Here is a 25,111-nt window from a genome sequence, read left to right as displayed (position 1 = left end):
CAACATGAATATCATCATTCTGATACATTTGTCAAAATCTGAACATATCTACTACCATCTCTACCAGCAACAGTTATGAACTGAGTTGTACTTCTGAGGTTCCAGTGAATATAAATAGTAACAAAAATATTTTCCCGCGGTAGCTCGTTTTTTTAGCCTCAATCCCAGTGTTAATAATATTTAAAGAAGTGCTGTAGTGCAGAACTGAATTTCACCAAAGTTTCGTCCTGTTTACTTTTCAGTTTGCGGCGTGAAATTAAATGTGTTTATGCATGACGCCTTTTGTGACAAAAAAAAAATAGTATTTCAATTGTGTGTTAACACAACTTGAAAACTCACGACTACAGTAGAAGCACCCCAATCAAGTGAAGAAAAAATAACAATTAAATAAATAATTATAAGGATGAAAACACAAACTTTTGGGGGGTTCTTAAAGCTGAATTCCCCAGAGCATGTATTTTAATTTGTGCTTTATATGCCTGTCAAATGAAATCAAACAATCTTAATAATCATTAGTTTTTATTGAAAAGTGCTAAAATGTGTTGGATTGCGATTTTAAGTTGTTTTTTTTTTTTTTTAAGATTTTAAGATAAGAGGGACAAAAAAATGAATAAAAAATCTACTGGTCCACTGAGTCTTAGGTGGTTGTACTGGCGGACCGTGATGGATGCTGGGTTGTGTTACGTGTGACAGCAGCTGAAGAACAATGGCTGTTATTGAGCAACACATGGGGTCTTTTCAGTGCATAGACCTCTCAGCTTCTTGTCCAGCTGCCATAGTTTGTCTTGAGCTGCTGTTTGTCATCTTTCACTTCCCAGCATGACCTAATCACATTATATAAGGAGTCTGTTCTCATGAGAATTCAGTGGGATATACTTCAGAATGTCCGGCACCATAATTAGTAGAATCAGACACGTTTGTTTGGGATAATGTTACGAAAATAATTTAATTGTGTGTGTGTGTGTGGGGGGGGGGAAGTCACTGCATGAATTGTCATGAATACAGGTAACGTAATGTGGCTGGCTCACAGTTCCTAAAGAATTGTGCTCTTTTAGGACGATTGATTGCAGCCACGTGCGAGCGCAGTAAAAAACACACAAGATGTATCAGGTGAAATGTCAGGCTTTGTTGAAGCAAACCTTAGAATAAAAGACCAAAATAAAGAGGCTCACAGAAAGGTAAGCCGACAGTGAGAAGTGTACACTGTCAAAAGGGACGCGCGAATGGAAACGGGGCGCTGTGACCGATCGGGCATCTGTTAGCCTCAGGTCAGTTTCCGCCGGCTTGTAATCTAACACCCGCAAGCTGCCGCACACTTCTGTGTGCGTATTCATCACACTATCAGATCTAACGTTGTTAAAATCTGATGTGGGTGATTATTCAACATATGCCCGGATTACGAAGTCAAATTTACCATCTTGTGAAATGTGATCCGTTGACCAAATCCCATCCAAACAATCAGATTTTGTGTTTTTTTTTTAAGCCATCAATACTATCGGGTGGCCTTTTATGTTGCACATCAAATCTGGTTATAGCCATTCACAGTGTGTAATACACATAATATTATCACGACAGATGGCCCCGCAACACAGGTGGAAAGACATTTTAAGGAAAAGGAGGGATGAAAATGACAGCGTAAACACAATTTGGGGTGACAAAAGCAGGTTACATGGTCAAGCCAAAGCCGCTTTTGTTCCGTCAATCCTGAAGGAGACTAACGTTTTGATTTTTCCACAAAACAGAAGGTTTGACCTACTTCTTTGTATCCAAACAAACTAAAACCACAAACTATTTTCAGCACCTTACTGCTAATTTGATTAAAGCTAGTATTGGCCGGGTAGCTTTATTCAACCATGTAACACGCAATAATGGACATTTAATTTTGGCTGAACCAAAATGTCATGCCACCTTAAAGCATCATATCTCTTTCCGAAACTCATGTTCAAGGTGGAACACCACCACAGGAGGCAACATTGATATTTCAGGACAAAATTACATCCAGTCTTTAATCTTTCACCTGAGGGAACAAAAGGCCTTGCCCAAAGTTGACTGCACTGCATTGTCCATAATGATATTTTAGTGAGTCTCGGGAAAATGTTTTTTTTTCCTTCTGCCAGCGACAGGCTGCAAAAGGTTACTCACTCTCTCTCTGCTCTCTCTCCCTCAAGATGGCATCCAGCCACTTCTGCTTATCCTCCGCTGTTTTGGCCATGCAGACAAACCACTTGTTTTTCGCTGTGTTGTGGATTTTCCAGCCATTGGTCACGGTGTAGTTGTTGCTGTGATAATCCGCTGAGGAGGGAAAAAAACCCCACACATTTAGAAATGCAAGTTGAATGAATCAAATTGACAAAACTGATGGTGCTTTAACAACAAACCAAAGCAAATCAAGACAACAAATTAGAATACAAATGCAAATTTTACTCCTGTCTTCACCGATTGGAATGTAGTAACCAGGAAGGTTTGATTTTCGGACAAGTGCCATGCGCTAAACAGTGGTGTTTACAGTATATACGGTAATCTAAATAATTAATGGCCGCTGGTAATGGGCTACATTAGCCTCATGGCCAAAAGTCACATAAATACTTGAGATGCTTGAAGCCCAGTAGGGAGTAGCTCCAGTAGTATTGGGAGAAGCAAATGTCGGCTTGGGTGTGCACATACGCTAGGGGAGCGTTTTGCTTCTGGTGGAAATCAATAGAAACGCTGACATCTGGTCACGTTTAGGAGCCCTTAGGGACATTTTTAACTTTTACCTTAGAAGCTAAAACTTCCCTTCTGAAACTAGAATACACGGCCTTATCTTATTCAACTCTGGAATTAGTTATCTGTTACGTATTTAGGCCAGATATGTAAGCAGTTAATGTCTTAGCAGATGAGATTTCACAAATAGTCTAAACACTTATTATATGAGGTGAACGGAAAAAAAATAAGAGGAAACACGTGATAGAGAGGAAGACAGTGTTTCTAAATCGCCACACACATTTTCACAACAGTGCCGGCCGGGTGAGTCGCACTGATAGGCGAACCACATCCAGCCCACAGATGAGGCGTTGGCATTCTGCATTAACCAGTATGCAAGTTTCTCACTGAGCTGGAGGTAACGTTTGCACTGCAGACTTATAGCCACACCTTAAACAGAATATTGGACATCAAACAGGTCGTATTCCGCATGTGGTTGTGCGTGACATCCTCTGTGAGACGACAACACCTCACCCAAACAGTCAGCAAGTATCAGTTTCATAGAACCTATTGTAATGCTGAAAGACCAAATTCAGGAACAAAGAAGTTTTTATTTTTATTTTTAATGACTCTGAATCTATGGGGAGAAAAATTCAAAATTTCATCAAAAAGGGAACTAACAAAGTGAGGGAAAGTAAATTCACAGAGACAGAAAGTGTGTTGATAAAAGTTTACAACATGCTATGACCCAAACCCGGATGGTTCAAGAGGTCTTCGTTCTACTGCCATTCTATTTGTAACGTGACGGTGATTTAATGAAGATCTTAGATTTCAATGACGGAATAACCAGTCATGCCCACAATCTGAGTAAGAGTCTGAATGCAACATTTCTGAGTAAACACCAACCTGTTCCATCTTCCACGTTTTCCACCTCCATCACCTCCGTGTTGATTCTGCCCCTGAAGACATAGAGAGGACCGTTGATAGACTTGGTCCTCTTGGTGGACTTTTTGCCAGAAACCCTAGGAAATGAGACAGCGCTGTGGTTAAACTCAACACGGAAAACATCCGCTAGTGGCAGTGAAACAGCGTCTGCAACACTTGCACATTCATGCAAACATTCACAAAAATGAAGCGGGCATATCCTGCAGAAAAGAAAAATATATTTGTTCAAATGTTCCCCCCCCATTCAGTTACACGGTCGATAGAGTGTACAGTAAACCTCCTCAACGACTCTCTAAATTCTCATTAGTCATTTCCTTCAATGACTATTTCTCACCTGGACTTCCTCTTGCAGTAGACCAAAAGATTATCAAACAAGAAGAAGACTCGCTCTTGAATATTTCCCGCTGAGATCTTCAAGAGATTTCCATGAAGCAGTAACTCTGTGCAGATGTCCGTCAAGTTAGTCCCCTGAAAGAAAAAAGAAACATTTAATGAATGGGAATCATCTTGCGCCCCACAGTTTGACTTGACGCTGGAAAAAAAAAACATTTTATTTTTAATTGAATCATTTTAATGGACAAATCCCTAAATTTGTGACCATACGATTGGCCAGCCAGCACTTAATGTATATGTCATCGGGCCGCAGCTGTAATGCAAAGAATGCACTAAACATCATAGTCAATGGGGGTTACCTTGCTCTATATTTTCCTCAGGGAAACGTAAATCCCATTTTAGGAGGGGGTGGAGACTAAGCCTTCAATTCTGCACTTAGAAAGGACCCTAAATGCACCAGTACATCCGTTCACAGAAAAGTGACACGTTGGTGGAAATGCCACACTACTAAAATGGTTAAGTAACAAACATATGTAATTAATAAATGTTTCAATAGCATTTAGAAAAATATGTATGCCCTAATTACCGATCTTTAACTACCAACAATTACAACTGAGTTCATCGTAAAAAGTCAAGCGTTCCCATTAACTTTATTTTGTAAGGATAAACTCACATCGACAATGATGTCAGTATGTAACAATATCAGAATATTAGATTCAGAAGACAAAACAAGGCCCGCTGAAATTGAAAGCTCATCAGGTCTCATTACTCATCGTTAAAGGGCTCATTCCACTCTTAATCATCCGGAACTAAATATACCCATGTGTGGACACCACCCTAGGCACATTTACATCAGATTTGGACCACACTGCGGTCTTTCATGTTTGGACACCGTGGAAACCCCCTCGACCGGCCACGCCTGTGCTCAAGTGTCAATTATTGAGTCCCGCGGGGAAGTTTTTATGATGGAAGGTCATCAGTCACAAGTATGGAGACACACTGAGGAGTTTGGCTGGGCCTAAGCATGAGATTGTGTATCAGACGGCGATCGATTTAACCTCATGTTAACTGCACTGAGTTAAAATGTGTGGGCACGTGTGTGCATTTGTGTGTAATGTATCTGGACCCAATTGGGTGCGAGTGGACTGGGCTTCCATTAAGGCTGCAGGTGAATAGCCTAAAGAGAGTCTACTGAGAGAAGAAAACAAGACACTAATGCTGTTAGGGATTGGTGGGGAGTGGATGTCTTTCTGAGTATATCATGCTGATGTTCAGATGAGCAAGACAATGTCTGTGTTCAAACACAAGATCATATGATCCATTTGATGCAGTTAGGTGCTGACGCTATTGTGGCCATGTACGTAGATGCTATCTGTGCAATGAAAAATGGGAATCTGGCTATTAAACAAATTCTCTTGAAGGTACGCAACAGCAAAGGAGTACAACCTAGAACATAAAAATAACAGTCAAGAGTATAATTATGCCGGATCAGTTGGTGACTGTATTGAAAGATAAAAAATGAAACCTTGTTGTGTCCTCATTTTACCTGCAAATCATCTTTACAGCTTCCGCATGCAATGTTAATGAGATAGCTGCATTTTCCAATAGTTTGCTAGTTTGGGACAATCCACAAGAAGCATAAAGAAAATGGATTGGGGATAGCTTTTTATTAGGTCTATAGTATTTATTGACATATCCTCTTTACAGAGGAATTTTTTGTTTTTCTATTTTATAGTGACCTGTGACCATGTGACCATGGTCAATGTTGACATTTTTGTGGAGAGGAAATTCAAGATAGATGGTGGTTTGGTTTTGGCATGCACACAGTAGGATGTACTAGCGAGGCCCACTCTCAGGGTCCATCCTTCCGTTTTTGTTTTTGCCTCTCTTCCCTCCAAAGGTCCCCTCATAGAACCACCCCCAAGTTCTGGTAAGGCTAGCACCCGGCATCCTCCATCTCTTCTGATTGGGCAGAATGCCTGTTGGCATCCCCCTTGGCACCCTGTGTAGGTGGATTGTCCCTGTGGTGCCTCCTAAGACAAGGCCTCCGTTGTGGTGGGTGAGGGAGGCGTGAAAAATGCACTGGACCCTTCATTCGGCTCCCAAGCCCCATCCGTGCCCCTGCTGCAGGCTCTTGGCTATGGTGGCAATTAACTCTTTAGGATAGTATTTATTATTGATCTGCACTACATAGAAATGTGTGATCTACTCTTTGTTTTGTCAGTGATGCAAAACCTCTTCCAACATTCTTGGGCTGATTCAGGTATCGTATGAAAAATCTGTCCATCCTTTGCCAAGACAATTGTATGCGATGCAGTATTTTGCTATATTACTGTAAATAGTTCTCACTCTCAGAGTGCAATTTTTGCACCTTCCCCACTCAACACAAATGTGTTTTTTTCTAAAACCTTGTTAGAAGAAAGGTGTTTATTCTTTTCCTTAATGATACGGTCGAAGCTCAATGATGTGGTTCAGCACTAAGCTGTCTCCCCTCTTTTGTACCTAATTAGGGACAAAAAGATTGAGACAAAAATTAACCAATACAGTGGGGCTACAGTTGTTGCGCCACTTTCCCACTGCAACTTAGCTTTTTCTCTTCCATTTGAGTTGGTGGGTTGCCAATTCAAACTAGCATATCTAAAAGTTGTAGGCGGAGAGTGCGAGATGCCATGAAAATACATATGCTTCCTGTCCTTCTACAGACTGCCTCCACGTTTTGCTACGCCCAATTCGTACTGCCAGCTTTAGTTGCATCCAACCCCTTTTACTACAGCCGACTCGGTTTATCAACTGCCCTGGCAAATTTTTGGACAGTTTGAAAATCTTGGCAGAAATCCATGTGAATCACAGATTGTCACATCTGGCAATGCCCACCACCACGTTGTCTCACGACCATCTAGTTGTGTCCAGGGTGGCCTGAAACTTTGGGAACAAAGTGTAAAATGCAGAACATCCTGTGGTATTAGTTACCTCTTGATCTGTCTTTTTAGTGACACAAGTGAGAATCAGATGTGAATGGGAATGGTTTAAAAAGGAATATGTCAAAGGGGAAGCATACCATGGGAATTTTCTTCATTTCCACCACTTCCCCCACACATTTCCCAACCTGATTACAATTGTCACGCTTTCACTCGGGCCTCACTCTGCTGTCACTCTGCTGTCCTTATTCTCACCTCCCAGCCTTCAATGTGAGACTGCAGCTGTTCCAGGGCTTCCAGTTTCTCCATCTGCCGCTTAGTTTCATTGATGTTGGAGCAGACTGCCTTCATGGCCTGCAGAGCCTCTTCTACAGCGGGATAGTCAGCATGTTTCTTAGGGGTCCGCTTCAGTAACTCCTGTGGTGGATAAAGGGGAGGAGCCGGGGGAAGATTTAGAAACAAGATGTTCTGTTTGTCGGCAGAAAATAATGACTACAGCATAAACTACAATTAGTATCTTGATAGCTACCAGAGAGGTTCTTATCGCAATCTTCCATCTCTGATTTTCCTTCAGCAAATTCAAATAAAAGCTGGTTTGACTTACCTTAGCAAAGTCATCAGATAAATTGGATATCCTTCATTATGTCTGCTATTATAATTACCACTCCATTTAAATGTAATAGAAATATAGTGTTGCACAATGACAACATCTTAACTCAACAGAATACGGCATGTCATGTATAGTAAATGATCAACATCTGGTCAAAATGTTGCACATGACAGTCAAACCAGGCCAGACAATGACAGTATCTAACACTTTGCGCAGACAATTAAAAGTTGAATATACAGTAAATTCCAATGTTAAAAATGAAATGTTAAAAAAGCAAGTCACTAGAGTTAGAGTCAGAACATCTCTAACATTTTCCCAACATAATCATACGATCAAGATAGTTTATAAACCCTAACAACTAGTAGTTCAACAATGTAGGCCAGATTTGAGTGGCTTTTGACCTTCAGCAGAAGAGGGTACTTGCAGATCCTCTGGATGGGAGTGAGAAGATAGCCCTCTAATGGAATATCTGTGCTCTTCTTCCCTCCCAGTAGCATACAGTGCTGTGGAAGAGGCAAATCCACACAAATATGCATGCAAGTGAACATACAGTTAGCATGAAGCATAGGTGATCTCTGTAGCACTCGTACTTTTAAAACACAAAACCGAAAGGAATGGTCTAATACGCAAATAAATCTCAAGTCAGCGGTCTGCTGTTGTATTGTTGTCACTCAACATGGACAGATTGGCAGAAGTAGGATCGTTCTCTATTCTTAACTTCTCAATTTCATTTTGAGTGTGATTCCAGAAACGTATGCAATGAAACTCCAGCTAATGTCAAAGTTCCTGCTTGCAGAGTCAACCACGTTTCATGAAAAGAATGGTGGCAGACTTAAAAACAAACCACCAACATTTTTCCTTCTAACTATCTGAATGCATTGCTTATCGTGGATAAGGAAAATACATGGAAAGCTGTATCTGTATTGTTGCTGTGATGTCCACCCCCCAAAAAATAGCTTTAATCACTGTAATCATCTCTTTTTTTGTTTGCACCTAGCTGGAAAACTTTGAGCTTGGACTCTTTCCCCACAGCCTTCAGCACAGCATTTGTTTCTGTTCTTCTTTCTCTTTCAGCAATGACCTATGATAATTGTTCTCATTTCATTTCAGAACAGCAACGTGTAACATCGGCAGTTACAGAGCTGTAATCTGCTCTTGTTGAGGAGAAAAACTAGAGATGTGGTGCATTTTCCAAATACCTTTCTTTCTTCACAAATTGTTACATGTTTACACAGCACTAGCCATGCCCGAGGTCAAAGCATGCATAAAAAATTTATTTTGTTATCAATGAAAAGGAATTTGGGTCATGCAACGTTCATTGTTACAAAATTGCTTTTTTAAACCAAATTGTGGTGCGAAACGAATCCCACTCAACACTTCATCTAGGCATTGATATTAAGTTCTTGGAAACTATACTAAACCACAACATCCTGTCGCAGTAACTTCATCAGAAATTCTGACTTTAGTCTAGCGCCTTCATGTCAGCTTCCGCCACCACTCCTGTCACATCTTTAGTTTGAGTTGAGCTGCTGACAAAACAACTAAAAGTATGTCAACCATTTTACCATTCCAAATTTTTGTTACAGCTTATCTTTATTAGGGTAGTGGCGGTTGCTGGAGTCTAACGCATTTGATTTTAAGCAAAACGCGGAGTACAACCTGGACTGGGCACCAACCAATTTTGGGGCTCATATAAACAAACACAGAAATGAATAAGCAAAATGTCTCCCGATGTTTCCAATGAGCCCCGTAGTGTATTTCCTCGAGCCCACATCTGCTTGTGGCTCCCAGAATCTCGAAAAGCAAAATAGGAGGCCCCTTAGTAATCGGGCTCCTGACCGGTGGAGCCTTCTTCCAGATTCTTCCCAATTCAGTCTGGTGGGCAGTCTCTCTATATTTAAGAGCGAGCTTCCATTTTGGTGAAGCTTATACTGTAGTTAAGGCTGGCTCAGGCTTGTCCTGAATCATCTCTTTGTTATCCTGCCATAGGCTTCAACTGTTTGGGGATTTCCCATGGTGCACCAAGCTGCTCTGATTTTGACACCATCATAATGCCATTTCAGAAGTGTTTTTTGTAGTACTAGTCACATTATACTTTCATTTTTCTATGTGTAATCTCACTACAAATTTTGCTCAATCCCACTGGTCGAAGCAGACACATTGGTTCTGTTGAAGATTTTTCCTTTTACGTCCTCAAAGTACTTGTTTTTCTAAAGTTCTTTTGTATATATGGATGTCTATATGTATGAAGAGATAAATTGACACTATACATTTCATCTGCTTTGAACTGAAGCCAACTGATTTAAATTGGTGGTTGTGCAGCCTTTGTGCGGGTGAATAAATTCCTTAAAAACAGAGTGTTGGAACCCCCCACCGCACGCACGCACGCACACGCACACTCACGCAGACGATCTATCTCTATTGAACACCCCACTTTCTAAATCCAATCAAGTGCACCGCTTCGCTCTTTTTTTTTTTTTTTCCTACTTGTTTAGAATCTACCAGCCTAAAGCTAGAACTCCCCCATTTCTTCTTTGGTTCTTCACTCTGACCTCCTTTTCTGCTTTTAACTTCTCTTCTTCTCCTCCAAACTAATTAACACTCAATTTTTACACGAAATTCCAGACGCTCGGTTTCTAATTTGCATGAATATCCTCACTTTCAGAGAAGGAAAATGACACGGAAATTTAACACTGCAGAGAATGACCTGATGGAGCTTAAATCTCATTTTTGGCGCTCCAGTGTGGAGTGTTGCATGTTCTCTCGATCATTGTGTGGGTTAAGGAAGACTAAATTGTCTTTATGATGTGAATGTGAGTGTGAATGGTTGTTTCTATAAGTGTGTCCTGCGATTGGCTTTGAACCAATTCCAGATGTATCCAGCATCTTGAACAAAATCAGATGAGATAGGCAAGTCCAAAAAAATGGCCAATAAATGATGAGGCAAACTTTTTCACATCACTTATTAATTTAACGTCCATACAAGTTTGTAAATGGTGTAAGTTAAACACTGTAAAAGAAAAAACACTCAACCTAAACTAAAACACATGAAAAGACTGATTGGAAATGTATTCCAGTATGTTCTTTTGGGATAGGTGTCGCAAAAGAAACATTCAACTAAAAGGCAAAGAAAATTCCAAATGCCTGAACTGTTAAACTGTTGCTGCTTGGAATTTAGTTGTTGACACATTAAAAAAATGTTATGCAACTTTGTTATGAGCACGTGTTTTGTCAGAAATGCTGGAGAAATGCCAAATAGCGGAATTCAACTTGTATTTTGATCGTTTGACTTTGAGACAATGTTTGTCTTGCTGAAGCTTGCAAGACTAAGCCAGTGGCATTCTCCGACCTCAATCTGGGACACATACATACAAATGACGTGAAACAATTTGATGAACCTAAATGGAGGATCACTTAGCCGCAACAAAAACTGATCAGTAATTCCAAAGTCAACACCAACATTGTTACTCTGATCCCGCTGTTTCCAGACTTACGGGTCAGAAGAAAGCCGCAACCATCTGGAAACAACAAACTCATGTACATCGGCTCATTCTACCAATCCCATCCCGGCTGCCAGCAATACGCAGCTGGCTGACCCCAGGCCCCCCTATCTGCTCAGTCCCTACGAGTCTGCAGAAAATTTCCTCGGCAAATCCTGCTCACCGCTTTGAGCTTATTGTCTGGGGCCCGGCGTTTGGGGTGTCAAAACATGGAAACAGCTGGCAGCGGAAACACTACAAGAGTATCACACAAAAGTGACCTTGATGGCAGTTGCATCCTGTCCAGGCAGGAAGAACCCCTAGGACCCTGCTATGGTCTCAGTCTCTTTATGCAAGTGTTAAAACATGGAAATGGGGTTGACATAATGAGAGGAAAAAAGAGGAGGAGGGCGATGATATTAGAAGAAATATATGAGAGGGATATTTGGAGAGACAGATGATGATGATCGGAGTGGGTGGGAACAAATTGGGAACAAATGTAAGGACAAGCACCATTAAGGAACATATTACTCATAAAAGATACACAGTGCAGTTAAAGAGGCTAAAACTGGCTACTCACCAGGAGGAAAGTCCTGATGTGGGGTATCTTGTTTAGCTCCATGAGGAGCCGCAAAGCCTTCTCATGGTTGCTACAGTACTCGCCATAAACTGAGAAACTCTCCCTCTGCAAAACAGAAGAAAAAAATACACAATAGGGATGACAGATCTTACACCTTTTCGAACAAATGTCCTGTTTTTCATGTGTAAAGTGATACATTGGCTTTTCGTTTATCATTCATTATTCACATAGCATTGGGCAAACAACACAGAGACACCATTGAGGCCACAAATGACCTCGTCTGCCTTCTGTTGTGAGCCCTTGTTATGTACCTAAAGTTAGCTACAATCCTTACAATGGGATACTATGAGTACTAACTGCACATGGTCCTCAAATAAATGTCACTATAATTATTTGGATATCAAGGCAGCAGAATCTGCAATCATACAATTTAGGGCTGGACCTATATTTGGGTAAATTTTAAAATATGGTTTGGTTGTGTAGTGGTTTGGTGCCTTTCACACAAACAAAGCGAGTTTGAGTCCCGCTCTGTGCTCCAACCCACAACCACCGGTCCCGTCAAATATTAGTGGGTTGCTTCAAAAATGGCATTCAGGATTAAAAACCGTGCCAAATAAATCATAGGTTTGACTTGCTAAGTACCAAATAAATTGTGACATCACTCAATCTGCAATAATCATTTGCACTCTCAATCACAATCAGCAGAGAAACCTTTTCCTGGATAAGTGCCTTTGCAGCTAAGTATGCTTAAGACTAAACTGACCTGAAGGATTTTCTGTCCTTGGACATCAACAAACAGTCGCCGCAAGTAGTGCCTTTCAATTGACTGTGCTGAACCATAGTGAAAGACACCACTTGTGCTCAGAATAGCTCTCCAAGTCTTTGATCAACGTAAAGCTTTATTTAAATTCTTCTTCACTGGAATGTTTTTCCTAAAGCAAGACGAGAAGTTTGTGTCACGCTCTGAGAAGTGAAAGCATAATGGCTGTAGTTGAGAACGTATAATGACGTGAGTGTTGGAGGACTCGCAGAAGAGACGCCCAGATTGAGCAAATATTGACGCCTCAGATTTTGCGTCCAACATGCAATTACTTTTTGGACTTTGGAGAGGCGGGATTACCCTACGGGCAGAGTCTTCGACTATGATTTCTTGACTCCAAAAGCTAGTTTTTGATGCGGCTAAAAAAAAACTAACCTGAAGTAACAATAACCGTGCCGGTCGAAAGACGCTTCAACGATGAAACGCTCTGTCTTTGAATATTAATGATCAGCCTTGATTGGCAGCCGGTCTTATGGAACAATGTGGGAGGTTAATCAAATCTCAGTCATGGTGTTGAACTCAGCCTGAGGTCAAGGGCTACGACCGGAGGGTGCCAGACGGGGGCGACCAATTGGCTGAAAGCTATCAGCGCTGAAGGTGACAAAGGTCACGAGCTGCAGAAGGGAAGTGTAATTGATATGCAGCTACAAAGGGGGAAGCGCAGTACCTACAAAGCACAACGCATAAACACTGCGCCGCACGTCAGAGGAAACATGATGTGAAAATTTGAGCCTTTTCACACAAGCTCAATTTTATACAAACGTAAATTATTATTTTGGGAGAGCGTTGCCAGGTTGTGTCACAATTCATGTTACTGAATAAAACAGTGGGCATTTTAAAGCTCTTTTTAAAATAAGTTGTACTTGTTTATTCTTATTTATACAGGACTTGAGTTGAAATTATGTTGATGTTTGAAAATCCTCTTATAAATAGTACCAAAAGATGAGAAATGGGTTTTTAGGGTTCCAGATAATTCTCGTGAAATCAAGTTATATTTTGTAATGGGATTTAAATCGGAATACTTTCTTAGCCCCTGTGGGGGTTGGCTTTGGAACAATATTTACACTTGGAGTGAAGTTTTAAGGGAACAGTTTCATGAAATGGTCATAACATCTGTATTGGAATTTTAGACTGTTTGAATGCTGACACAACATGACATAGTCAGTTGGAATTAAAGGAACGTCTGCAAATGTTTTTGTAGACATGGTGGAATGTTACATTGGAAACTGACTATTTTATGCAATTAATTACTCAATGAATAGTGACATTTCATGGTTTTGATTTACTGTTTTGACTCATTGTCGCTAAAAAGAAAACGTTTCAGTAAATACTGCCTTCAGTCAACCATCTTCTTTCCCATCATATTCAGTTGTTTTTCAGTTAAGTTTCAGTTCCAAATCCAAGCACCTCCTGCTTGCACCTACATAGTCTGACCTTTCTGTGGCCCAGTCTGACCACGCAGTAATGGAAAAAGACTCCCGTAATCAATTTTCCACCCTGACAGACGGAACGGCATTGACGTCTCGGGCACATGTGTGAAGGTCTCATCTGATGAGCCAATTGAAGGCGTCATCAACAGACACAAGTCATTTCATGCAGCATGCAATTACAGAGTTGTTTGAGACATATGTATGACTATAGATAGGTTTGTCATTATTATTACCAAAACAGATGTAAAAGCTGAGCGATAACATTGCAGGACCAAAATGTCAAAAAGAAAAAAAAATTCACAACACTTCACACTTCCTATTGAGTGAGGGTGAAGTAAAATGTGCTTGGACAAAAATATTGTGCATTGTGATGTCAATGAGAATTTAACGACGTTTTGCTTTTAGCTTCTTTGATTAATTAATCACCCAAAATGCGGTGGAGTAGGATTGTTTAAAGATGTGGTTTAAAGTTCCAGCATCACTGCGGCACAGTACCCAGCTGTAACACTCAAAGGCCTCAGTGAAAGTTGACTTGAAAATAGTTGGTTAAAGCAAGACAAAGTGAGGCAGCACGAGCAGGAGATGGAGTGCGATCGACCAGCAGAAAGGCATTGTACCCTCGCCGACTGACACAGCAGCTCTTCCTCACAGGACACAGACTCTTCTTTGTTTGTCCCCAGAGGCCATACGAGTTCAAACAGAGGGGAGCGGTGGTAGCGGTGGAAGTGCTGGGTGGGGTGGAGGCAGCAGGATGGATGGGTGGAATGTTTACCAAGAGCCGAGGAGACGCTCCAAACGTATTATAAGTAGTCTCAAAGGTTGATGACACAAATCGAACAGTGCTATATTAAAGCGCTATAAATAAAGATGTGGGGAGGGAGGAGAGGCGGGTGGCGCGTATGTCTCAGCGAATAAGGGAGTGAGGGTGCTAGAGGCAAAGTTAGAATTTGGGCTATTTTCCATACATCTGTGGTTAGAAGTGTGCATGTTTTGCATGCCCATGTAGTTGCTGTTTGTGTTCTGTTGGACTTACAAACTGGAGAAACACATGTCCCAGTGCATGATGGGGCTGGGGTTCAGGCTGCAGGATGGCCTCCACAGAGGACAACACCTCTTTGTGCAATTCCAGGATGTCCTCAATGTTGGAAAACAGAATCTATAAACAGTGGGATGATTTAAAGGGAGGGGATAGAGAGATAGAGGAAAAGGAAAGGAGTGAGGAAGGAAGTGACCGACAGATGGATCAGGATGAAGGGTAGAAGGGTAAAACAGAAAAAATCAATTCAGTGTGGAAGGAAATCCAGATTGTTGTTTGAGAAAAAAAAAAGTCAGTCTTACCTTGACATGTTCAGGTGAGAGACATTGCTGGTCATCTGCAGTTTGTCTGATTCTGTGCAAAAATGCCTGGAAAGGGAAAGAAAAATACAATATGTTAAGTATGTTGGACAAAACCTCATCATTCTCTGACTCCTGAGTGTCTTTGTTTCAGCAAAATAAGACATTGGTAAACATCTGCTTTTACTTTGGAAAACAATGATCAAACAAGTAACTGGAATTAGGTTGGCGAGTACAGCAATCCCTCTTGTGTGACATTGTGTTTTTAATCACTCAACACTAAATATACAACAATAATTGGTTAACAAACAGTAACAGGAGGGGGAGGGGGTTGCAATTTGATCCAGCACTAGTCAAAGCAAGACACTAATAAATAAAAAGGGTTAGGGAACAAGAGTCTTCTGTATTTCCTTCTCAGTGTGTGGCTGTTGGCCGCAGTGGGGAGAATATTTTCTCTTCTGTCCAACTGAAGACTGAACTGTGCCGTCTTATGCACCACTTCTGTGTTTAATTCGTTGGTGGGATACACAGTGTCGCGCCACTATGATGTCATGTTTATTGCCGTCCTGCCATGGAAACACAACCGGATCAGTATTTAGCGCTTTGATCCAAACCCTGGATCTGAAGCAAAACTTTATTGCAACATATTACATAGCAGTACTGCTTTTTGTTAGTTACACATATTTGATACGGTGAGTTAATGCACCTGACACAGGAACCAAGATGACCATTTCACTGTGGCGCTCTGCTTTGAATATTACGACCGAAACAGAATCACTCGACGTGAGGTTGTGCCATCGTGCAACTTGAGAACTAAGCCAGTAAAAAAAAGAGGGATGTGAATCTTTCTTCTGCCATCGCTTCCCCATTCTTCTGGCCATTATGCCTTATCTGACAATCTAAAATCCATCCGTCTGACTTTCGACCTACGCTCCAGACAACCATCGGCTCAAAAATAAGAAGGATAAAGTGGAGACTTTCCAAAACCACATCTTCCTGTCGATGTAATGAATGGTGTTGCACTTTATGAGTGTTGCTAAGGGCCAGAGCCTGGCCTTGCAATTCTGTTGTGACGGCATTGAATTTAGCAAACGGTTACGCAAAGAGCGGAGACGGAGACTCGGAGTCTTGTGAAATCTCCACACCTAGCGCCGCTGTCCGACTGCAGAAGAGAGTAAAACCACTAGAATTAAGGTACTACAAAAAAATCCTTGCCAGTGCCCATGTAGCTGTTTTGAAGTGTGAATGTACTTGCTGCTATGTAAGGTAAATAAAAATTCAAATTGAAATTACAACATACTGCAGCTTCAAGTTCAAGTCAGATCCAATAAAACACTTTATGTGCTATAAAAATAAACTCCAAGTCAACACCAAGTGTTACTTACAGTAGCACCCCCTTGGAAAAAAAAGAAGGCTAACACTTATAATCACACATTTGCTCACAAGGTTGAAGAAATGATCATTTCTGAGGAGACCAGAATAAAATGCAAAGACAGTGAGGTGCCACCTCTCTAATTAAAAACAGAGAAACTGTAGTTGGGTTACTGGCTGTTATTTTGGAGTGAAACTTCCACTACTTGAGGCGTGCACTAATTATTTTTTCCCCCATATGGCAATTTGTCACAAGTCCACACTGAAGGGTTCAATCAAGTGAGAGAGTGCCCAGTGGCTGACGGTGATTATCTTTAGCACGACAAAAGATGAACAAGTAAAATAGGGGGAGTGATAATGCTACAAGATAAAGTGAGTTTAAAAACTAGAAATATCCTACAAAAAAATGTGCGACACAGATGTGGTGACACGATGGGTTTTAGTCGGGAGGACGGTGGGCCAGAGCAACAAAGAGTCCCTTTCAGTCGAATTCTCCATCTATTGGCCATCCTCACCCAGGATTGTGTTGGCTGTTGTCAGTGTTCCATTACAAAGCACACAGGTTTGTTTGGAGAGAGGATTCTGGCTTTCTCCAGCCACAAATTCTGTCTCAGACTCTGACATCAGTAAAAAGAGCAGGGTGTGCACGTATTGAACATTTGCCAAGTGACGTGTCAGAAATCAATACTTTGATCATCTTGATTGAAATAATTTGAGAGTACGATGGCAATCGAAAATAGGCCAAAAAACAACATGACCCCTCAATAGAATATACAGACCATTGCCAGGACTGAACAAATCTAAATATGTCAAACATGCTGTTGGTGGTGTAGGTTACAGTATGTCGATCAGCAGATTTTGACAGATCACTGCCCCACTTGGCACCAATCCAAGTGGACTGGAGCGTCAAAAAAAAAAAAAAATAAGTGGAAATACATTCCTTGCGTGAGGGATGTGTTTGAAGTGACGCCAGTGGAGGCGAGCGGATTTGTTTAATTTGCTTTGAGATACAACTGTGGGTCGAAGAATTAGGTACCTCTTAAGTTGAAGCACCAATGAGGTATTGCCATAAACTCACAACAACAGAAATACTGCACGTTTTGTATACGGGAACTCAGGAATGGCAATGAAAGCTGCATTTTGTAGGGGGGGACATATGACAACCATCAACACAAGTTTCACATCATTTGCTCCAAGAACACAATACCGCCAAGCACTTTGTGTACTGGACATTATGACAATGAGATGAATATTGAAAATGCTATCCCTTCTGCGGGCTGCTTGCTCCTGGAGTCATGCAAAGCAAACACTGTAACTCGATTCTCCTTTCTGGACGCAGTTGTTGAGCTCATTACTTCTTGATCGGCATACTGAGATACAAAAGGATGCAGCCGATGGTCCTTGTTTACTCTCTCTTATCGCCATCTCTGATGACCTTTGTGCTTTTTTCGGACATCAGATAACTGTGGTGTGCTACAGGACGCTCTTCCCATTGGAAAAGACAATTAAGGTCTCATCTTCAGTCGATGGGTATGCAAAAGCACCGCAGTTCTAGTTTGCTTAGATGTTTCCGTATTTCAAAGGATGAATACTATGGGGACAATTTAAGATCAAGTCAGCATTGCTTACATTCTCTCAACGTTATAAGCCCGTAGGTGTGTGTATGTGTGTGTGTATGGATGTGGCACTTGTTTATTTTTTTTCTTAGACCTCACACTGAGTGACATTGAATCAACAGAACCAGAAGTAGAGTGAATGTGCACATTCCACATTCAAGACAGAGGCAACAATTCAGTCGATTCATCAATAATTATCACAAAGTATCAATCTGATTCAAATCATATTAACTTGCAATTTTGAAACTACAATCCATTTAAATGAGCTTTTCATAAAACTGAAATTATAGCAGGAGAGTTGTGTTAAAAAATACACTTACCTGTTGTTGAGGGCTTGTAATAGTATTCATAAATTCTCTAAATCACAAAGGCTACTTGTGGATTAGTCCCGAATGGATACTCTTATTTTTTTTTTTTTAGGCTCCAGGCAGTATTATTTGAGGAATTGCTTAAAAACAAAAATGCACTTTCTAACAGGGTATTTTGGATATTTGGAGAATTAACCTGCGAAATGAACTGACAATAACTGTAATTTTTGATGGGGATGACAGTTTAATATGATCAAAAATGGTTCTTGGCTAGGCTCCTATTGTAGCATTTTACGCATTTGACTGCTTGCGGATTACGAACGCCAGTGAAAAAAGTAGTGACATCCATCAGTGTGTTAACAATAGCAGCTCAGATGGGACACAAATTCATCTTGTGAACTGCCAGCAAGGACTCAAGAGAGACGTTACACATGACGGCCTCCTGCCAAAAGGGCGGCAGGCTGTAAAAGTAAACTAATGGTGATGCAATCCCATCGGAGTTAAATAACAAGCATACTATAAGCCCGCCAGGGTACAAGTGGGCTACATTTAAAACACTTATGTCCCCAAATAACTCAAAACGGGAATTGTTCATGCAATAAAATATCAACCAAAATGAAAAAAACTTTGCAAAATGGCACTAAAAAGGTCGATGTTGCAATGATTTTAAATGGCCATTTTTAAAGAACTGGTACTGAAACCAAAGGTAACGAAAGAATAATTCAACATTTTACCAGTAAAGGGGAAGCTGTGCAAATTGCGATCACATTTTCATGCTTATCACTTCATCATTTATGTGGTGCTTGTACATTTTGTATGACAAGCAGTAACTTTTTTTTTTGCTAGAATTCTCACCCTGCACCATTTCCTCTGAACTAGAAACAGTTGAGCAAAAGTATTCTCAAACTTAAAAGACTAACTACTGCGGTCATACGATGATCATGTAGAGATATCACGAAAAAAAAGCAAGCACTTGTTGATGAGAAGCATCGCGTGCATTTACAGAAGTATGTCACTCGTTTTGAGCATACCCCTTGTCATCATAGCTTCATGTTGTATCTACCTCTCGTGAACAGACGTGAACACAAATTGTGAAACTGACCGCTGCTGTGTCACCGTCCACTTTATTGCGGCAGGATACAACATGAGGTACATGTGCACAATGTGTGAAATTCTGTCTCTATAATAACGATAATGCGCCTTGCATTCCATCATACTGTTTCTAATGCAACACAAAAGAAGTACAAAAGAGATGCAAAAGAACTCTAAAGGAAAACAAAGTGCAGCACAAGTGCATAGGCACACCTCTGCGTGTGTGTTTCCGTGTGGCCCACAAACAGGAAGAAGGGGAAGGAGAACAAAACAAGCGCTTTTTCAGACCCATACAAATAATCATTCTACTCAAGCAGATAGGTAAGTGGCACAAGGAGTCGGGGCAGGAAAATAAACAGTCTGCACAAGGAGGCAGTGCTTCTTGCAGCAGATGTTGTTTCAGGGCAGGAAGTGTGGCCTTTGTGAAAAAAGGAAGGACGTGTTTAACTACTAATGCCACTGAATCTCAAGTCAAGTGTGAACGTTTATGTGGCGCTCCATTTGTGACATTCAGCCTGACCAAAGTAATCCATCCAGCAGTTATTTCAAGCTTTCACACTCTTTCACAGTTTAAGACAAAAATAAGGAATTGGGATCCTCTCTGGGATTTACATACAGCACAACATTTAACATTTTCTTCCTGGACTAATTCACAATCCCGAATTCCTAACACAGACTTTCAGTTTTTATGTACTGTAGGGATGTCATTACGGAATATGTTTAGAACCAATTAGATCCATTATTCTATCAATTAATGGGATAATCCTAACATTTTAGTTTGGTCGTGTTTTCAAAAAGAGACAATGGCACCTTCTCCATTCGTCATACGGGCGAAAATGTTCCGTAACAAAAACAAATTAGAGGTCAACTACTATCCTGCAACTGACTCTTTTCAACCTTAGAGGTCATTCATCTGACTTAACATCTAGATTTGAGCCAGTATCCATCATCATCGCCACCTGACACACATTGCAAACACTCTTTATCACAGCCAACTGTGCTTGGTGTCATGTCCAATCCATCCAGCATGGATGGATTGACCTTCAGTCAAAGGGCCAGATACGTGTTGGAGGGTCCGCTAACTGCTGCTGTTAATCGGCAGCAACAAAGAGCCAGACAGGAAGGTGTGAAGAGCCAGATGGACCATATGCTGGTGTGGCCTTGTGTTCGCTCCAGTGGGTGGTGAGTAAAGAAGCCTGCTGCCATCACGTCTGCCATGTCAGCCTCAGGACAGTCAACGAGCGATCTATTCATCCATTTGAAGTTAAACATTTGGTTATCGTTGTATCCAAATGTACTACACCGTACAGGGAATGCTTCAATCAACCTATATCGTTGTCAGTACAAAATTATATCAAGATATCATTGAGCAAAGCATTCAGCTGCTTTGAGAAGATGATCTGTTTTCTTCTTTTATAACATCTTGTCCAACTTTGTTTAGCAAAATAATGCATCGTGTATGCAAAGACGGTATGGACAGCCTGCTAGGCAATCAACTGATCGGGGCTTTGTGAAAACTTGTTCTTTTCAATTTGAATTAATGTAGTGGTCAAGCACTTTGCTATCTGAATCCCTTTTAAATGCTATTAGTTGTCACGCCTACAGGGAGAAGGGTGCAAGCCAACCGCATACATATTAAGGAGTTTTAAATGCAAGTTGTCTGGTCACCAGGCTAAAAAAAGCCCATTCCATCCACCAGAAAACAGCAAGCTGTAAAAGAATGCATCCATTAATGGGGTAGCCAGCCACAAAGAGGAGGGGCGCAGGGCAGTTTTGGAGAGGCCTTGGGGCCATTTTGGGGTCGACATGGCATGAAATTGAATAAATAAATGTAGAAATTCCCTCTTGAGAGGGCAAAGTGCTGCAGAGTTTGAGAATGGCCCGTGGCGCTGGCACAATGAAGGACTCTAGCGAACCTCAGTAGACTTCTTTTTCCCTGAGGCCTTAATTCACAGCTCGCCTCTCACACGCCCAGAAAACTCCCACAACGCTCCGACCAATCCCTCGCTGTTTTCCAAGAGAAAGCTGTTTTGGCACATCCAGTCGCTAAAAAACAAAGAAGTCTTCTTTGAATGCTGTCCAGTTACTACCCTCGCCCCTTATTCACTTTCACTTTGAAGCACTTTAAACTTCAGGGTTCTTTCAGTAGCTCACAAGGGAAAGAAATAGCAACGGAGCAAAGCTTTCCTGTGCACATTCATGAACGGCGGATGATTGGCACGATGATAACTATGTAACCACGTCTTGACTTGAAGTGGCAACCGATGTTCATCTCAGTGACTCTATCGGACTTTATTACCGATTGTTCATCCAGTTAATGTTCACTTAAGTAATTGGGTGCGTCATTTGTTACAGTCCTGACACTCGGGTTCCTCCTTTCCCCAGGGATTTTTACCAGAAGTGGATGACATGTGATGATAACATATCACAGACTAGATTGAGGAGGCCATCTGGACATTGGTGTGTGTGTGTGTGTGTGTGTGTGTGTGTGTGTGTGTGTGTGTGTGTGTGTGTGTGTGTGTGTGTGTGTGTGTGTGTGTGTGTGTGTGTGTGTGATGTAGTGCGAGTCACCATGTTTTCACCTGCAATGGACCTATGGGGGAATACAAATAAATAACGGATTGTGTTTTGGTTTTCGAGGTTAAAATATAATCTGTTGGATAAAGCACGTCCTCCGTGTTTGTGGCAGAGCAGGCCTTTTTAGTGATGGGGGTTCTAATGCCATAGAAACAACTCAATAGGTAAATGGGTATCTCTAGGCATAGATGATCCATTAGCATCATTATGACAAACTAAAAAGAATGGTATGAGAAAGAGCACACCGGTGGATTGTATGGAAATATATAAAATATATATTTATATATATATATTTATATATATATATAAATTTTTTTTTTTTTTTTCCAAGCCCAGAATCCACAAACTGACCTATATTCAGTCTCATCTTCACATGTGGGAGCAGCCACTCCCTGACTACTGTTTGTTCTAATTTCTGAATGCATTCTGGAGAAGAATACATGTAGCTCATTTGGAATGTCAATATAAAGCCACCCACGATAAAAACAAAGAAATCCACATTTCTTCATCTGAATCACCCTTTCGGACAATGCTTCTGGTCAGCAGCCAAGAACCGAATCATCACTAAAATCTGTGATGACTAAAGCCCTTAATGCTGTAATATTGACTGATGAAAATGTCATCACACTGAGGAAATGCAAAAGGCTCTTCAGCATCCACACTCCAAGAAGCTGTCAATAACCATTATGGCACGGAGTGGAGTCATCATTTATCGAAGCACACAAGGCGAAAAAAATAGAAAGAAAGATATTTTCCCAATCGGACAATCTGACAATAACACTCAAAAGCAGAATATATCGGTAACTCAAAAATCTGCAATTATAGAATAGAAATATGAGTTTGCATCAAACTTAAGATACCATCAAGTGTTATTTAATGGAAGGGCTAATAGGATAATTGGTTCTAAAATGATTCAATGATGACAGCTCCCCTAACTGCCACGATTGCAATTTGTTTTTCTTTGAATTCATTTATTTATTTATTTTTATTTAAGACGTGGTGGCTTTCTTTAGCATGTCACGTGATCTATTGGCTTGCACGGCTGTGACTTTTGGTCTGACCTTCCCTGATTAAACAAAGAATTCAACCGTTTGGTAATCTTAGACAGGTTTTGAAAGTTTCAGAAATCTGTTCACCATTTATCGTTTGGGCAAAAGACCTTTGACCCAACGGAGAAGGCACACATCTGGTTGTACTTGAGAAATCCGAGAGACATTTTAAGGCTGCTACCTAAGTTGGTGAAGACCCTGCAAGCCTCAGTGCTAACATTACCAAGCATGAATAAATGTACCGTACACTGCACTTGAAAAAAAATACAGTAATCCCTCCTACTTCGCGGGGGTTACGTTCCAGACCCACCCGCGAAATGGGAATTTCCGCGAAATAGAAACTAGATTTTTTTGAGCTATTCTTGGAAGATATTCTATTTTTATCGCTGACATCAACCAGCTCGCTGCTAGGGGACTTTCATATCAATGGACTGTGCGCTCCGCATTCATGCCTTAGCGACGAGACTAACAGTGTATTGCTATGTCCAGATGAAGGCCACCGCCGGTGGAGAGTGTTATATCTTTACTATTTTCCAGGTTCTGATGTAGCAAGCATGGTTCGGACAACGACGTGATGGATACTGCTTTATTCCTTTCATCACAGTCAGTTCACTGGCCGTACATTACAACACTGAACGTCCCCGAAGCTCCCCCTCCCACATCCGGGGTTTTCCCACTACGGAACATGAGTTAGTCCAAAATATACAACATCTAAATATACAACAGAGAGAACACCCTGAAGTCACATGTGACGATAAAGTATACTGTACTGACTCTTTAATTTATTCATTTCAAAACAAGAAAACGACTTTTAAACATAAGCTATCATTATTAAAGGAAAATGAAGAAACTCAAGTGGCCGCGAAACCTCGTGAAATGATGAAATTTCTGCGATAAAATTATTAATTTATTTTTGAAAACCCGCGATACAGCGAAGCCGCGATAGTTGAAGCCGCGAAGTAGGAGGGATGACTGTACATACAACACTATGACAAGATGTGACAGGTACTGTTAACGGATTGGTTGAAGAACCCCTAACTGACCTTTTAATATGCAGAAAATACATTTTTATGATTCCATGTGACACCCCCCGCTTCAAATATTACCACACAGTAGCAGCAGCAGCTCTTGATAGGAGGAGGTGCGGTGAGCTCAGGGTGGGGCGTTTGACATCATGCCTCTGGGTATTATAGTGGTTTAGACTTGTTAACTTTTAATTCCTTAAATTCCTGCCGCGGTCTTGTGCCTGGAAGAACGTGGCTTACTAACACGTTACCACACGTGACAAAAAAAAAAAAAGGCAACTGCCATTCACCTTCATTTTTCACTACGGTGACAATGCTGTGGAAAAATATGCCAGAGAGCAAACCGCTAGTCTTCAAGTGCCTGCCCTAAGGTACACCAAGTTGAGTAAACTGTACGGGGTCCTGGAACAAAGTGGCCGACCGTGCTAGAATTCAAATGACCAATCTACCAACCGAATGTTTCACACAAAAAAAAAACCACAAAAAATTAGTTTACAAAATGAGATCAAACCGAAATGGGCCCCCTCACCAAAATGTTTGGTTTCCAATAAGAACAAGTTTGTCCGTTGCAGCAAATTGGTAAGTGTGCCAGGTGTGAGTGTGAGTTTGAGTCGCTGACTGTTACTTGTTCACAATTGTCCAGTTCAATCTTGTATGCTGCGGGCCTAATGGACTGGGGTATAGCGCCAACTTGTCAGACGTCCTTTACACCCGGGCGGGACAGAAGATAACATTCACATCATTTACCTGACATCACATCATTTTTCAATGTCCGTTTTCCAAAACCACTTTTTCTGCAGTAGATGAAACATATGGGCTCAAGATATTTTGCTACCAAGACCACCACCAAAGTGCTATTTATTCATCATAAATTACATTCAACGACTCTAAGAAAGAAATGTGCATCTTTGCTAGCTTGTTTCTGCTTAACCCGCAGGCAA

The 25,111-nt window shown here is 41.1% G+C and overlaps 1 protein-coding gene across 1 annotated transcript in view; it reads right to left on the bottom strand.

Annotated features, from left to right (window-relative positions):
• Positions 1–25,111, bottom strand: part of prex1 (phosphatidylinositol-3,4,5-trisphosphate-dependent Rac exchange factor 1) — a 60,685-nt gene that overhangs the window by 30,754 nt on the left and 4,820 nt on the right. The window contains exons 2-9 of the mRNA XM_085915178.1: positions 15,136–15,201; positions 14,831–14,953; positions 11,548–11,652; positions 7,890–7,991; positions 7,134–7,295; positions 3,962–4,095; positions 3,589–3,704; positions 2,143–2,292 (exon numbers count right to left, since the gene is read on the bottom strand). Coding sequence (XP_085771304.1) covers positions 2,143–2,292; positions 3,589–3,704; positions 3,962–4,095; positions 7,134–7,295; positions 7,890–7,991; positions 11,548–11,652; positions 14,831–14,953; positions 15,136–15,201 — 958 coding nt within the window. The remainder of the gene's footprint in view (positions 1–2,142; positions 2,293–3,588; positions 3,705–3,961; positions 4,096–7,133; positions 7,296–7,889; positions 7,992–11,547; positions 11,653–14,830; positions 14,954–15,135; positions 15,202–25,111) is intronic.

The sequence above is a fragment of the Syngnathus leptorhynchus genome, chromosome 1 (genome assembly GCF_054491065.1).
Source record: "Syngnathus leptorhynchus isolate UIUO chromosome 1, UIUO_Slep, whole genome shotgun sequence".
Taxonomy (NCBI): Eukaryota; Metazoa; Chordata; class Actinopteri; order Syngnathiformes; family Syngnathidae; genus Syngnathus; species Syngnathus leptorhynchus.
Note: the sequence above shows the minus strand (reverse complement) of the source record. Positions and strands in the feature narration are given on the sequence as shown.